At 34.3% G+C, this 15,955-nt stretch overlaps 1 protein-coding gene across 1 annotated transcript in view; it reads right to left on the bottom strand.

Annotated features, from left to right (window-relative positions):
- The window catches only part of LOC136026153 (peroxisome assembly protein 12-B-like), a 39,051-nt gene continuing 23,096 nt past the window's right edge, over window positions 1-15,955 (bottom strand). Inside the window, exons 4-6 of the mRNA XM_065702454.1 lie at window positions 10,446-10,654; window positions 4,113-4,349; window positions 1-181 (exon numbers count right to left, since the gene is read on the bottom strand). Coding sequence (XP_065558526.1) covers window positions 67-181; window positions 4,113-4,349; window positions 10,446-10,654 — 561 coding nt within the window. The 3' untranslated portion in view covers window positions 1-66. The remainder of the gene's footprint in view (window positions 182-4,112; window positions 4,350-10,445; window positions 10,655-15,955) is intronic.

The raw sequence follows: 15,955 nt of genomic DNA, 5'->3' as shown, positions 1-15,955 counted from the left end.
TCTAACCAAGCACCATTATATTTATTTATTGAGAAAAAAAAACCCACAAAACGAGAGAACTATTGCTTAATCAGCAGCATAAAGTTGAATCAACGAACTTTGGGACGCTTTATGTTTTGTAATGGGGCACAGTGGATTTCGGCGCAGATAATCACGAATGCAGGTATAGCAGAAAACATACCTAAAAACAGAAATTAGTCTTTTCCTAATATGTACATGTGGAGATTAATGAACTATAAGCTAGTTTTTTTCTACTTTTTACGCATTCAACAGTGCTTAGCTAACCAACGAGTAGTTTCTCATTTGAGAAATTCAGAACATCTTAGATTAACAAATAAAACTAAATATTTGAAGATGCTATGATTAAAATTAACACATTAATCTAGATTTGCTATTCCGAATCTTCAAAAACTCGGAAACTCTAACAGCATAGCTCAGTGGCATAATTAAGGGGGGAGGTCGGAAATCATTCTTTGGCCAATGAAATTCCATTTACACCACTAATTCAACATTTTATGGCAATATCGAATATGGAATCAGAATTTTTGCACTACCCAAAACTTCTTTGTAATAAGTTTTTCGTTCTTTTTCACCAAATTTGGGTGTTTCTTATTTTTACAGACCAAGCTATTTATATGATACTTTTCCAATGTAGTTCATATGTTAATTTGCAATAACACTTTTTCAAGCTCATTTGCATGATTACGGAATCCGGGTAATGGTAATATCCCTCCTCCCGCTCCCTGAAACTTATTTATACCATTTACATAGTTACATCTGCAAGGACAAAAGAGAATTTCCCCCAAAAACTTTATTTATTTGTCCATCAAACGACACAATTGCACATGTGTTAAAACAAGAATGGTGTATTATATCTCACTATCTCTTCAGGCGGATTAACTTTAACGTACTAATTTACACCTAACTTGCGTATCACCTGACTGGACAAGTCCGTACCAGGAGCCTCTAGAATAACCTTTCCCGATATCCTATCGGTCATATGCTGGAATGGCATTTGGCCAATTTGGCCAACGGCATGCTGGAATGGTAATGGCAAGACTTATTGAGTAGCATGAGAACTTAAACCTGGAACGGACAGATATTCGCCACGAATAAGTTTCCTCCCGCTCAAATACCTTGGCACTTAGTTGTGATGGCATGTGCCTCAAAATTAACTCCATCGTTGAAAATATTGTGTGTAATAATTTTATCAAGGAACTGGTTTTCTACACAACTGAATTTAAAAAAGGGGAAAAATAGGAAAAGAGGAAAAAAGAGGAAAAATAGCATCGATGAAAATATGCACTGTAGTACGAAATAAAATAAATAAAACGACAACAAATTAAATAGATTGCCTTATACTATGTGTATGATTAATCCCCCGAAAGTTTCAATGGTTTTTTTTTCCGCAATTGAAATCTATTTAAATTTCATAACCTTGAATGCACGTTACAAGCTGAATCTTTTTGGTAGTCAAGGAATTTACTAGCTCTTAATGAGAAAAAAAAAATGCAAATATTTATTGTTTTCGCGAACTGGATCGGTAATTTCAGATAGATTATCTCTTTTTTTCAATGGTCTTGAATTAAAAAGGGTTGATTAATTCAAATACCTTGGTGTTATTTGAGATGAAAATTTATCGTTTCATAAACATGTGAAAACACTATCGTTAAACATTTCCCGAAATATTGATATTCTATCACGTCTTCGTTATTTTTTCCTAAAAACATTCTAAATCAATTTATTATCCTTTTGTCGACCCATATTTTCTTCATTGTATTTCTATTTGGGCTTCTACTTTTCCATCTGTGTTTAAATCTCTCCAAATACTCCAGAATAAAGCAACGAGATTTATTTTTTATGTTGAGCATGGATCTTCAGTTAGACACTTATATGGGAATTCAGGAATATATTCTTTGGATCAACTTCATACAATTTCTATTGCTAATATTTGTCAAGATTATTTATACAATCTTCAAATCTTCAAATTTCTCTGGTATTTTTTCATCTTATTCCCAATTTCATAATTATCCAACCACTCATCGTTGTGATTTCTCGTGTGAATTCCGTCCAATCTCAAGAGCGGGTTTCAGCATCCGTCATACTGGGTCAAAAATTTGGAACTCAATTCCAGTATCAATACGAGAATGTGGCAATAACCGAAAGTTTTCAAAATTACAAAAAAAAAAATTTACGACGCAAGTAAAACAGTTCGAAATAGGGATGATACCTTTTTATTGACAGTGAAATATAAAATTATTTAACTGGATATTTCGAACACATAAACAGTGTTCATCATTCAGTTTTACTGCTGATGATGAACACTGTGTTCGAAATATCCAGTTAAATAATTTTATATTTCGCTGTCAATAAAAAGGTATCATCCCTATTTTGAACTGTTTTACTTTCGTCATGGAAAGGCAGTGTGGTCTTCGAAGTTATTTACGACGCAGTGATGAAAATGATTTTTTATAAATAATGAACGTACAATCTATTAAAAAAAATTGCAAAACATAATCGCAAAGTTGAAATTTGTTAAAATTATTGGGTGCGAGGATTAAAGGTATGACGGAATTATATGTAAGTTATGACGGGTTTTCAAATATTTAAATAAATAACAAATGATTGGGTGATTTGTGTTTAATATGTTGCGGGGAATTATTTATTTGTTAATTTTTCTTGTATATTCATGCTGATGCTGTAGGCTTGTATTTACTTTGGCTTGATTTATTTTTATTTTATCAGTGCTAACGTATGTAACATTATCAGTGCTAGTTTTATTTTCGTAGCGTATGTAACATTGTAACATCGTCAAAGCTAAAGTATGCCACCAGGCATGTGCACTGGTTTGTCATATTTATTTATGTAATTGTCTAAAAATAATCTATCTATCTATTTAAATATATATATTACATGAATATATAAATATATGTAATTATATATATATATATATATATATATATATATATATATATATATATATATATATATATATATATATATATATATATATATATATATATATATATATATATATATATATATATATATATATATATATATATATATATATATATATATATATATATATATATATATATATATATATATATATATGGTTGACAGAACATTGACAGAAGTTAGAATATTGGTTGATAGTTACTAAAAGTTCAGTTGTCCGTGTTTCGGTAGAAAACGTCCTCAGGTCTTTGGTTCATGAATAATAGAAAGGAAGTGTGGCGTTTACAGTTTCTTATTTGTATATATTCCTGATAAAAAAAATGTCATTTGAATTTCTGGAATAACAAATTAACTACTCATAATCCATAATCCTACAGCGAAAAATATTTTTTGCTTTTAATTAAAAAAGAAGAACTGTTTTCCAATGGCTAAGACAAAATTACCCAACGTAGTGAACTGCAATGTCATAAGAGCTTGCAAAACAGAAACCGAGTTCAAGCCCTAAACAACTTGTAACACTCTATTCAAAAAGTTCTGCCACCTAAGACTTCAAACTATAACGCGTGGTTCAGAAGTTTAGAAAACATCATTTTTCTTCTAGAGTGCCCCCCCCCCATATTCTTTCTAAGAACACATCCAGTAAGAAAAAACCATTCCATCCTTGTCTCAGAAAGTCTTTATCGCGATCGTTTCTTTCTGGGTAATTTCAAACTATATTATTGATGTTGGGAACGTCTATGTCCAAATATTATTTACTTTATATTATTTTTAAGCAGAAACAGTACTGTCGTCCTAATTAAAAGGTTCTCTTTTGTAGTAGCGTTTGTGTTACCCTTATACCTCTCATCTTCAAACTAGAATATAGTTTTTAAGGCTCACGCGAAATTTATTTATTTAATTTTTTTTAAAAACGGCTTGCAATATTCTGTTGAGCTACTCTGATTAGAGACCGGAGTTGAGCAAGGACTTGAATGAATTCATATTTAACTATGCTGCTTTCAAATGTTTTTAAACAAAAAATAGAGTTTCCACAGTCTGTTTTTTTCATTCCAAAATATAGTTTATTTTTTCAACATTTCTAATGTACAAACGGACTTTTACCTTTGGATGGTTGTCTAGTACATATTTTTTTCAGGTTTTAGCCTACTTACCCTGAAATAGGCAACAGTGTTGGAGTGTCTTGTAGTCTTTTACATAGTGGACAAAGTTTTTCCTTGAATTCAAAATTCGGGAAGTCAGGTACTGGCAAAGCCGCAATTGCAGAAAAGGGAGCTGATCCACTTGCCATCCACCACTCAGCAAACTGCAAGCCAAACGCTCCAAACTCTAGCATCCACTTAGTTCCTAAGGCAAGCAACGTTGGAACCACATTTAGAATCCCGGATTTCCTATGGAAACAAAAACAATCAAGACATATAGTTTTCAATTTTCAACATGTCATCTTTGTCATTTTGTACATAAGAAATCTAACTTAAACAAAACTGGCTTTACGTTCCTTGGTCAAGCGCTGCAGCAATCTTTGGTCGGCTTCATAGAAACATTATTTTATAATTTTTTTCAATAAAAATTAATTCTTATATTCAATTTTATAATATAAAAATTTTTCAATAATTGTTATTTATTGAAATTAATAATTTTTTTATATTAAGCATGTCATCTTTTGTCATTTTGAATGTAAAATAGCTAACTTAAAAAAAAAAACAGCTCCATGTTCTTTTGTCAAGTGTTGCAGCAACCTTTTTCGGCTTCACAGAAAAATAAATTTTAGGAGTAGAAAATAATATAACTTCAAAATTAAAAAACAAACTATTAAAATTCCTTTCCTACATTGTACAGAACATCCCTTACCTCTCTATAGACACGATTTATTATTTAACGTGTTTCAATTTCCCCTTCATCTTGTCCTTAGATGTGAAGACAACAATAAAGAACATGGAATAGTTTTGGTATCTTTGCCAGTAATCTCAACCTTTGCCCTTAATTTTCAATGACATAACCTCAACTGGAAAGTTCCCAAATTGTTGCATAATTGGTTGAATTAAAAAGCAACAACAAAGACAAAGATGTTTGTGTTTTCAGTAAAGTGCTAATTTTTTTTAGAATTCAATAAATTTAGGGAAATATCATGAGTCGGTTTGTTTGAACCGATATTGCAGATATTTATTGCATAAACTGCGAAGCAACAATATTTGTTTGTTTTAAGTTTCTCCTTCGCTCTTTATTTCCATCAGAATAACTTTGTTTTTGCTTCGGAATATTTTTAAACTATCCGCACAAAATCAGAAACTTCGTCAAACCAAGAGTGCAAGAGGTATACTATCCTTGGTAGCCTTGAGAAGTTAAAGATAAAAACTACCGCTGTTTATGAAATACTGTCATATATAACCAATATAGAATCTATATTTAATTTAGATGTGGAGTTAATGTAATTTACACAAATCAGTGTCATAATTATTGCAGTTTCTCTGCTACATTACTACAAAAATTTTAAGTAGCCCATAAGAAAGTATACCTTCTCTATTTTTGCATCTTGTACTCATTTTTTCTCTTTGGTAGCATTTTAGGAGAACTCATTTGGCAAAAAGGGTAAAAAAACGGAAAACAGAAGCGACGGAAAAAGCCAAGAATGATAATTCCAAGCTACACTTAATGACAGGGGAGTAATTTGCTATGTGTCAGAAAAGGAAACTCCCCCTCCAACCCGTTTGCCCACCTCCTCCCGCTGGATTTTAGCTTCTTCAAAAATCTTGTCAAAACTAAGATAAGCCTGCATAATTGAAGCATCAACAGAAATGTGTTCAGTTTTCTTTAGCACATATTTGCCTTTATAGTTATATATGACTCATTTTTCAGTTTTGACTGGATTTGGAAAGTTTGCTCCAACTTTGATCCCCCCACCACCAAGATTTCAAAATTACGCCACTGCTTAATGGCCTCTATTCACGAGCTGGCACAAACAAAGGAAAGATTTGTTATGACCTCTATTTATTGGTTTTCGGCTGCGCAGTTTTGCATTGTACCCCTTTCATTCTACTCTAGAAATTGTACAAAAAAAACTATTTTTGGTACCATATGACACTTTTTGTTAGAGTTATCGAGGCAGATTTACAAAGGGCATGTAGATATGGTCAAAAGCTTTAAAATCAACTTTTAAGCATCTCTCTACGATGCTAATTTAGCCTGTCACGTCTGCTAGTCAAACCAGGATTTATGAAAATTACTAGAGAACTCAGAGGGAGAGTATAGAAGATGGAGGATTTAAAACTACAGTTTAAGGTTTTCGACCATGAAGATTATGACGTTACTCTTTTCACACTTACAAATATTTCTAATCCAGATATGGTACTAAAAGTTGTCCTTTGTGGTAGAATTCCTTTCATTCTTCCCAGACTTTCCATTCCAGAAACGGTACCCAAGGTACACCTTTTGGGTGTCATACGACGCTTTACAATGTCGTTTATCAAGTCGAAATAATTAAATAATTTAGATATAAAATTTACCCATTTCGTCCCTGGATAAATATATTGAAAATTAGTGCACTTTTTCAATTCTAAAGTTGAAGCATACCAACTTTTCCTTCTAAAAGTTGAAGGTTGGAGGGATAATGGTATTGAAGTAAGAACTGCAACAAATTGGTTCTCAATATCATCGAGATGGATAAGTCTTAGGTAATTCCCTTTTAAAAAGCATGGAACATGCCTTCCGATCGACGATAAAAATTTGGATTGCAAGGGGCAAGAACAATGGTTTTGAAGGATCATGATCCTAATTTATGCCACCATTCACAGGGATTGAAAATTCTTACGTGACTCGACTCTAAAAAAAAGGTGCGTTCAATAAAGGTGCAACATGTTCTACAACTTATTTGTGCAATAAGTCAGATATTAGCTTGTTCTTCCGACTTTTATCCAGTGTGTGCCAAATCCTTCAATATTTTCAAAATAGGGTATCTCATGGACGAATTCCCGTACAAAAACTAATGCAAATTCGACAGTAGTGACACCCCAATCTATTCCACGAGGCCCGCAGCCGCTACTCTTTTCTTTCTTTAATGACTTAACATAACGAAGAAGGCTTAAGGCAATTCCCTCAGGGCAAGGCGAAGGTGCTTGTTACGTAATAGGGAATGTTTTAAAAAAGATGCAGGTTGTATATTATGTAATAGGAAAGTTTTACTTAGGTTTTTATGTAATAGGGCTTTACCTAATAGTTTCTTCGAGTGTTAAAAAACCTTCAGGGGCCCCCGCGAAATCAGGATTTTCCTGATTGTAACATAATGGGGGTTGGGTTTTACATAATAGTGTTTTGTTCTTAAAAAAACTACAAGGGCCCACGAAAAACCTGTGAGGAGCCCCCCGATCAAGTAAGACAATAGTCCCAATTCATCATCACCCAATATTTTCGTGCTTTACAGCCATTACGTGTCAGCAAACAAGGGATTTTTGCCGCCATTTTCTATGGGCAAAACCGTTAAAGAGACTAGTCGTATATTGATTTTCCTAGGAACAAAGGCTTGTTGGTAAACATAGGGTGCACCGTTATTTCCAGGAAAGAGAAGCGTCACGTGATCCGCTATTCTTCTAATGAGAACCGAGTAATTTCCTTTGTTCCCAGGGGTATAAAACAGGTACTAGAACAGAATTCCCATCAGTCTTACATAAGATTTTAAGGATACAACTTGATTGCAAAAAATGGATGCTATCAGAAATTTGAAAAAGGAGTGGACCTTTGCTTATATGCTGGTGATTTTGGTGGGGGTACGCCTCCCCCCACCAAAAACGAGACGAGCATACCCGCATTTAACCTAAAATAATTCTCTATATTGGAATAACAACTAAAAACCTCTCCTCTTGCTATTGCACGGCTCTCTCAGTGATAAATTTATCCATTTTTTTTTTATCACGAAACACATGCCCCCATATTAAAGCGCATTTTTCCGTTACTGGTTACATATTCTGACAGCTCCCAATTGGGTAACCACCTGCCTCCAGTTCGGATTAGACCTTAATTACCGTGAGCACCTATCATCTGACATAAGGTTAAATATTTGCACGAAAATGCTCGTTTTTTATACAAGCTACTTTCTCCTGGAAAAAATCCGTCTAAACAAATTGAATTCTAGCACAAAATGGTTACATAAATGTATTTCATTTAGGCATTAAATGATGGCGCGGATAATATTCTTTCATTATAATAATTAACCATAGCAAACAAGTGTCTTTTCTTGACAATAATATCTAACTATCTTATGAGCTCCTCCTGCCTTTATGGGGTCAGATGTAACCCTAGGCAACAGAGTAAAATTTTACTTATTCTGTGGCTATTTCCTTTAGCGTATTCACGACTGCCTGTCCATGGATTATTCTTTATGGTTGATTGTGTATGGCTATGCTGTTTGACCTATGTGATTGTATGGATGAGTAGGGTTAAAACCTCATTCAAGTGCTGATCTATATTAATCACTAATGTAGGAAAACAGTCTTCCTTTTCTCCTTGTCTTTTTTTTTTTTTTTTTAATGTGTTTGTGCTGCTGCATTGGTGATTTCTCTTTTCATTATACCTATTTCTCATTAAAAAAAAAAGGTGCTTCTCATAAACAATGTAGGCTAAATCCTCCAAAAAGTTCTAGTTTATCTAATTTTTACTATCTTGAACATGGGCTAGGTTAGGAAAATTAACCTTTCAGAGACAGGTCTACAGACTTGTCCTAGGAAGCTATTTTGAAGCACGTACCAAGCCTATTTTATCGCTCTATAAAGATACAACTATGAATTCAGGCAGTTTATCCTCAAATTCTCAGATAGCAAAATAATCTCATATTTTTTAAGCCTTTTTTTCTTTACTTTCCTTTGAAAAATTTCTTTTGTCCTCGCGGGCCATGAGAACTATGATTTCTAACATTGATATAGAAGGAGTGGGGGTGCAATGAGTTAAATTTAAGTGAGGTCATGCTGAAATTAAGTTCAAGTTATTTGTAAAAAACAGAACTTATTTGTTGTTAGAATTTTGAGAAATTTTGACAAGAATTTTGATGACATGCTTGAGGACCTGTATTTACGATCTATTATATTCACCAATTCAAATTTTTCCTTTAAATACCACGTTTTTAGCTTACCCCTTTTAAACCCTATTAAAGTTTCAATTCTTCTTAGAAAGAGGGGTTGCACTTTATTTGTCAATGTTTGCTCTCCATAATTCCAAATCATTACAGTTCTTTGGAGAACGTTAAGTTTGGTGGGGGAGCAATGAGGGTAATTCTGAAGGCTAAGAAAAAATAAGATATATTTTAGCCATATATGTCCTTTCATCAAATCTAATTTTCATAAATGATCAAACAAGATGTATTTTTCGATTCATGGAAAACTAAAAATTTATAAAGTTTTAATTTCAAATCCCAGCCAGGAGGAGTTTCATCCCCCTAAAAATAGCGGGTAGGAGCTGGTCTAATCACGCAAAGCGGTGGGAATTCGGACCATGCTGTCGATACAAGGTGATGACTAGTGCACATTTATCGTAGAAAGATATCTCATATAAATTGGACGTGGATATTTCATAGCAATATTCCAATACCCGAGCCTCTTAATTTAGTGCTAAATTTAAGATAAAGCAATTCCATTTCCGTAATTTTCAAAATGCGAACGTCAAGTCCCTGGATAGGTGAAATTCAACGTTTTTCACATAATTTGCAAAAGAAGTTTAAATTGATTCAGTACTGTAGTCACGATATTACAGATGTATTCTGCTTTTAAGACCAACAGCTAACCCATTCTGCTTCACATTGGCTTACCAAAAACTTAACATACTTCGCTCTACGAACTGCCATGACAATTGATTACTGTTCCTGCAAATTACTATCAAAAAAGCAACAAAGACATTTAGATGATAGGTAATACCTAAAGGATTATATATTTTCAATATTTTTAGGGGATAAGGTTAAGAGTGTGGATCAAATCCGTGACCCTCGCTATTGATCAGAGTCTTATTGATCCCTGGCTCAATGGAATGAGCTAGAGCGGTTCTTAGTTGGTTTTGCACCTATATTGCGACGATATGAATCAAAAACTTTTCCTCAAAATTTACGGAGATAGCTGAGAATGAAAGGAGATTCAGGTTTTGCCCCTGAACTTTTGATTTACTTTTATTTGACCTATTTTTAATTTGTTTATACATTAGTCATTTTTTTATTTTTGATACATTTAACTTAGAACGTTTCAAATTTGGTCACTAAGCGTTGAGAACCACATTCTGAATGTTAATTCCACCCCGAACGGGGTAAGAGGATGTTGCAAGGAAAGATTTAAGGGAAATGGAAACTTCATGGAAGAGTTTAAGCAGGGAGGCTTTGAATAGATTTGGGAAGAGCAGCATGCGTACCTGTGTTAGCCTCAGGAGGCAGGGTATTGCATCTAGTTCTTAGTAGCAGTAGTAGTAATTCATTTTTATACCATATACTTTACAGTTTGAAAAAAGAAAGCGAAAACTACCAATTGATTTGTTTTTTCATTTCCCATTCAGCCATTGATTCACCAGAAGCTCGGACCAAATGTACTCCAGATAGAAGAAGTGACAGCGATGGATATTTTGAGCGACTTACTGAGTACTTAAGGAGCAGGATTAATGATGAAAGCGTTGAAATAAAGTAAATCCAGGGATATAATTTGACAAGAATGACTTTGAACTTATCTTTCCAGTTCTGAAAAAAGTTAGAAGAGTTAATTAATGTTCTATAAAAAAAAATGCATTATATCAAAATTGTATAATTTTGAATTTATAAGCTAAGAGTTGTCAATGCATAATAGGTCTGTTAAACAAAGACAACACTAAAATGGTTTATTTTTCATAACAGGGTATTGAAAGGGACTTGACCCCCCCCCCCTACTTTGGCCAACTGGCAAGGTGTGTCAGTAGTATAATAGTGCGTGGTTGGACAAAAATGATAACAAGGGTGGTCAGTCGACCCTTTTCTAGGTTGTGACAACGTTTAAAGCCTCAGAAGATACAATTTTAGGCCTAGATTTATTAGGTTCCAGTGGGAGGCCCTTCAGATAAATGCGGAAAGGGAACTGAAAAACTTATATTCTCATCTCTAGTCCTCCTTCATTCCGTGGAACATATTAAGGCTAGGTCACAGTATGTGCACAAAGCAGTACCAGTGCAATCTATATACGGGAATATTTTGGTTTTATCATACAAAATCACATTCACAAGTTTACGTGCATAGAAAGGGGGAGGTGCAAAGGTAGGCCCAAAGCCGTCGTGCAAAAAGTGAGGTAGCAAAGCAGCAATGGTGCTTTGTAGTTTTGAATTTTGTTGGCAGATTTTGTCTGAAAATATCATTTTAAATATAAAACATTTTTTACTCAAAGAAAAGTTGTCAAAACACAAGTTGTGCAGCTAAAGTATCGCCAGCTTTTGCAATTCTGTCAAATTCTGCAACTAGAAGCTTCAAAAACTTTTCCATACAACTGCCCCGAACAAAAAAACTTTCCAAAAAAATTCACTTGAAAACGTGAAAAACATGACATTCAATTTCACTTTTGATGAGTCAGATCCCACTCCGTTCCTCTTCCCTCTGAAAAAAAAATTCCTTAGAGGTCCACTTTTTCCAGAGTAATTGTCGTTCTTGGATAATTCATTGAGACTTTGACTTGAAGGTCAAAAAACGAGTTTAGTGGGAGTGGGAGGGTCCCCTCCCTCATGTTTAATAGAAACCTGGATACGACGTTAAAAATAAACATAAATACTTTAAAAATAGCAACTTTTCCGAAACCCTACTGTGTCATTACCGTTTAACTACTACTGAAATGTTTTTATTGAAAACGTTTTCTTGAACAGTGCGCTTTTGTTTTTCCAAAACACCGTCAACAACAAAAATAAATAACTATACGAGTCGAGATTACTGGAAAGAACTGATGAAACAGACTGAATATTTGATGTATAATTTATTTATTTATTTTATTTTCTTTATTTCCCTCAAAAAATGAGAAGTACGCTACAATATAATATAAAGAAAAAACAAATGATAACACTTACAATCAAAAACCTATCAAATATTGATCAAATACTTAAAAAAAGATACAAAAACACTTGCTAAATAGATTAGCCTATAAATCATGAAGAGCCAGAACTGTTACTAAAAAACGGAAATAAATTGTGGCCTAAAAGGTTAATTTTCACCTTATCTTCAAATGTTTTATATTTTTTCTTTATACAGACTACAGGATCCTTCACATTAAGCTTTAAAACAATCTCAGTGCTACTAAAAGAAAGGGGGAAACCAAGTAGAAATCTGCAAAATTTAAAATAAGAAACTTTAATGGGCGAAAGATCAGAAGGTCTGAAATTTCGGAAGAGGAGGGATGGGAACAATACGTGAGGCAGAGTAACAGCGCTATACATACGACCAAGGACGTCCCGACGGTAAAGACCCCGAAAACGAATTAAAAGACCAAATGCCTTGCGTAGTTTCATCTGAACATGCTGAACCAGGACTGGTTTGAAATCTATTTTCGAAGCAGCATAAGGTAATCCCAAATAAGTGAATATTGGCGACGACTGAAAAATAACACCATTGCCGCAATCGAGAGTCGCCCTGACATTATCCTCTAAACAATTTACAACAAAAAATTGACATTTTTCAAAACTGATAGAAAGGCCCAAACCTTTAAACAATTAATTAAAATATTAAAATTAGAAACAAGACTAGACTTGGACCGGCTTAGAAGGATAATGTCATCAGCATATGCAATGTAAGTCAGATTTCAAGATAATGAAACAAAAGAGAGGAAAGAGTTAATGATATTAACTGCTGAAAACTAAGCACTTTCAAGGTTTTATTTTCATTTTTCAAGGTTGTAAAAATAAAATAGAATATTTGTAATATAGTTTGTTTTTAAGCTTTCGACTTTTATCATAAAGGAGGGAGGGGGGATATCCAATTCTTGTATATAGTAATTTGTGGTCGCTTTAAGATTAACTTGAATACTCAATTTGATTTTTGCTCTTATTCAAATTTATTTATTAACTTACAGCAGTACCTGTTATCTCTGAACTTAATACGATTGTTTATTTGATTTCTGCTCGTTTTAGGTTTCATTTGTTCTTTACTAGTAATTTCTGGTCGTCTTAATTTTAATATGGCTCTTTACTTTTCTTTGAAAAACTTCTTTTCCGGAAGGTTTTTTAATTAATTTATGTTCGTTTTCTATTGTCAAAGTTTTGTCATTGGTTAAAATAACGAACATTTCTCCAGTTTTTTCACGTCCTCGGCGTAAGAATTAGATCTAATTTATGCGTTCTAATTATTGTCTTTCAATGTATCTCAACACTTTCCTTAACATTCCCTGAAAGTTCAAACTAAGTGCCATTAACCCTTCCTGGAATATTACGGATGCGCCCTTCTGAAAACCGAGATACAAATAGTATCCTTTGATTTAATTCAAAATCCCCTGAAAGATTCAACAAAATACCATAAGCCGGCAGATCCTCAGATATTGCATATGTACACTTTTGATAACCAGGATGTAGATGCTAGTATTTTGATTAGGTTCAAAATTATTCTCAACTCCAAAAGTTTCAACTTAATACCCTTACCTGTACTGGTATGCACATAGCTGCATTTTGATTAAGTTATTCACCCACTAAAAATTTCTTTAAAACTTCCACTTAATACCCTAACCTATCCCTGAGCTATTACACACGCCATTTTGACTACCAGAATGCATACGGTGTCTTTTGATTTAGTTCAACATCCTATTCAACATTTCTTGAAATTTTTTGAAATAATTGCAGCTACTATAGTAACAATTGGGATTCACATAGAACCCATTATTCAACAGTCCTCTCAATAGACTGAATGTTTTAACTTTATATGCTTTCCAAACTGCTGTTGAAATATTGATAATATGCCATTCCGACAAACTGGATGCATAAAGTGTCTTGGTGTTTACTTAAAATCCCCCTTATTCGATAAAAGTTTCAACTTATTATCCGTAACTGCTCTTGAGAGCAATACAGATACGATTCAATACACTCCTTGGACAACTTTTAGATTTCGTGTCACATTCCCATCAATATTCAATGGAACTTACGATTTAATAGCCTTAGCCTTTCGTGAGATCTTGCAGATAAGACCTTTTGACAACCAGGATGCACTATGCCATTTTGACAAGCAGGATACCGCTGAACTCTTTACTGTTAAACTCTTTTCAATAGTTTTAGTTGTAATGGTAGAAGTCGTAGCAGTATTTATAGTCAAAATGGCATTAGCAGTGCAATCATTCAATCAATCCATCAATATTTATTAATTAAAAATATACAAAACAATATTATGCCCGAACAGAGAGCAGAGCTTGAAAGACTGGGGCAGTACAAATGCATAGAATAAAAAAACACAACGTCTCGTCATACTAATAATTCCAAAAAGAGAAAAAAAATATACAAGGTAGGAGATAATAGAGGAGGCCACCCCAGCGTCAGTACACCACAGAAAAATACATACAAAAATCTATTAGTGCAAATAGTAGTAGTCACAGTCACAAGTAGTAGCAGTCGTAGTCACGAGTTGTCACACTAATCACAAGCTGTCACACTTGCAGTAGCAAGCAGTCACAATCACAGTTGTAAACAGTCGCTAGTGACTGCAGTCACAGCCATAAGTTGCTAGGACCCCAAATAGTCTTAGTTGCAAGCATTCGTAGGGTTCAGTACTCGCGATCGCAAGTAGTCATAGTTGGAAGTAATCACAGTCGCAAGTTGCAACAGTTGAAAATAGTCTCAGACGTCAGCAATCGGCCACAGCTGCAATAACAAGTAGTCTTAGTCACAGGTAATCGCATTCACTAGCATTTGCAGTCAACAGCAGTTAGTGAGAAATAGTCACAGTTAGTCACAAAAATAGAACTAGCCACAGCCACGGTCATAAGTAGTCAAACTTACAAGTAGTCCCATGCAGTCATAGTTCCAAATAATGGTAGACACAGTTACAGACACAAAAGTAGTAACAATAGTGGTCCTGAAAGTAAAAAGTTAATACCCTTAGTCATTCCGAAAATACAACAGATATAGACATTCGATAACCTTTATTCACATAGTTTCTTTTGATTTAGTGTAACATTCCCCTAAAGCTTTACTTTAATATCCATAGTCTTTTCTGTTACAGCCTTTCTGATTGGTTTCTTGCCAGTGTTAAGGGGGTTTAAAAGGACAAGGGGAGCCTTTGCCCTCCAAGCAATGTTCAACATGCCCTGAAAATCTCAACTTATTGTCCTCGGCCATTCCTGAGATGTTGCTGACGCGCCTTATTGAGAATCAGCATTCACATAGTGTTTTGCCTCTGTTCAACATGTCCCTCAACATCCCCTGAAAGTAGTCACGAGTAGATATAGTAGCAGTTGGAAGCAATCGTAGTCACAATTGTAAGTTGTCGCTGTCGGAAGCAGTCACAGCTGCAGTCAGAACCAGTCGCATTTGCAACCACAATAGTCATAGTGGCCCAAAAAGTTTCATGTCAATAAACTTGCCCGTTCCTAAGATATTGCAGATGCACATTTTTGTAACTTGGATGTAGGGAGTTTCTTTTGACTTAGTTCAATATACACATCAACATTTCGCGAAATGTTACTTCAAAGACCTTAGCCTTTTCAGACACACCAATGTTCAAACTTTACCTTCTTACGAAATGATAAATCCTGTAGATAAGGAATTGACAAATTTTCCCCCTCCCAGCTCCCCCCCAATGTCACCAGATCCGGTCGGGATTTAAAATAAGAGCTCTGAGACACGATATCCTTCTAAATATCAAATTTCATTGAGATCCGATCACCCGTTCGTATGTTAAAAATACCTCATTTTTTCTAATTTTTCCGAATTAACCCCCCCCCCCCAACTACCCCAAAGAGAGCGGATCCATTTCGGTTATGTCAATCGTGTATCTAGGACTTGTGCTTATTTTTCCCACCAAGTTTCATCCCGATCCCTCCACTCTAAGTGTACA

This window comes from Artemia franciscana, chromosome 4 (genome assembly GCF_032884065.1).
Source record: "Artemia franciscana chromosome 4, ASM3288406v1, whole genome shotgun sequence".
NCBI classification, from domain to species: domain Eukaryota; kingdom Metazoa; phylum Arthropoda; class Branchiopoda; order Anostraca; family Artemiidae; genus Artemia; species Artemia franciscana.
Note: the sequence above shows the minus strand (reverse complement) of the source record. Positions and strands in the feature narration are given on the sequence as shown.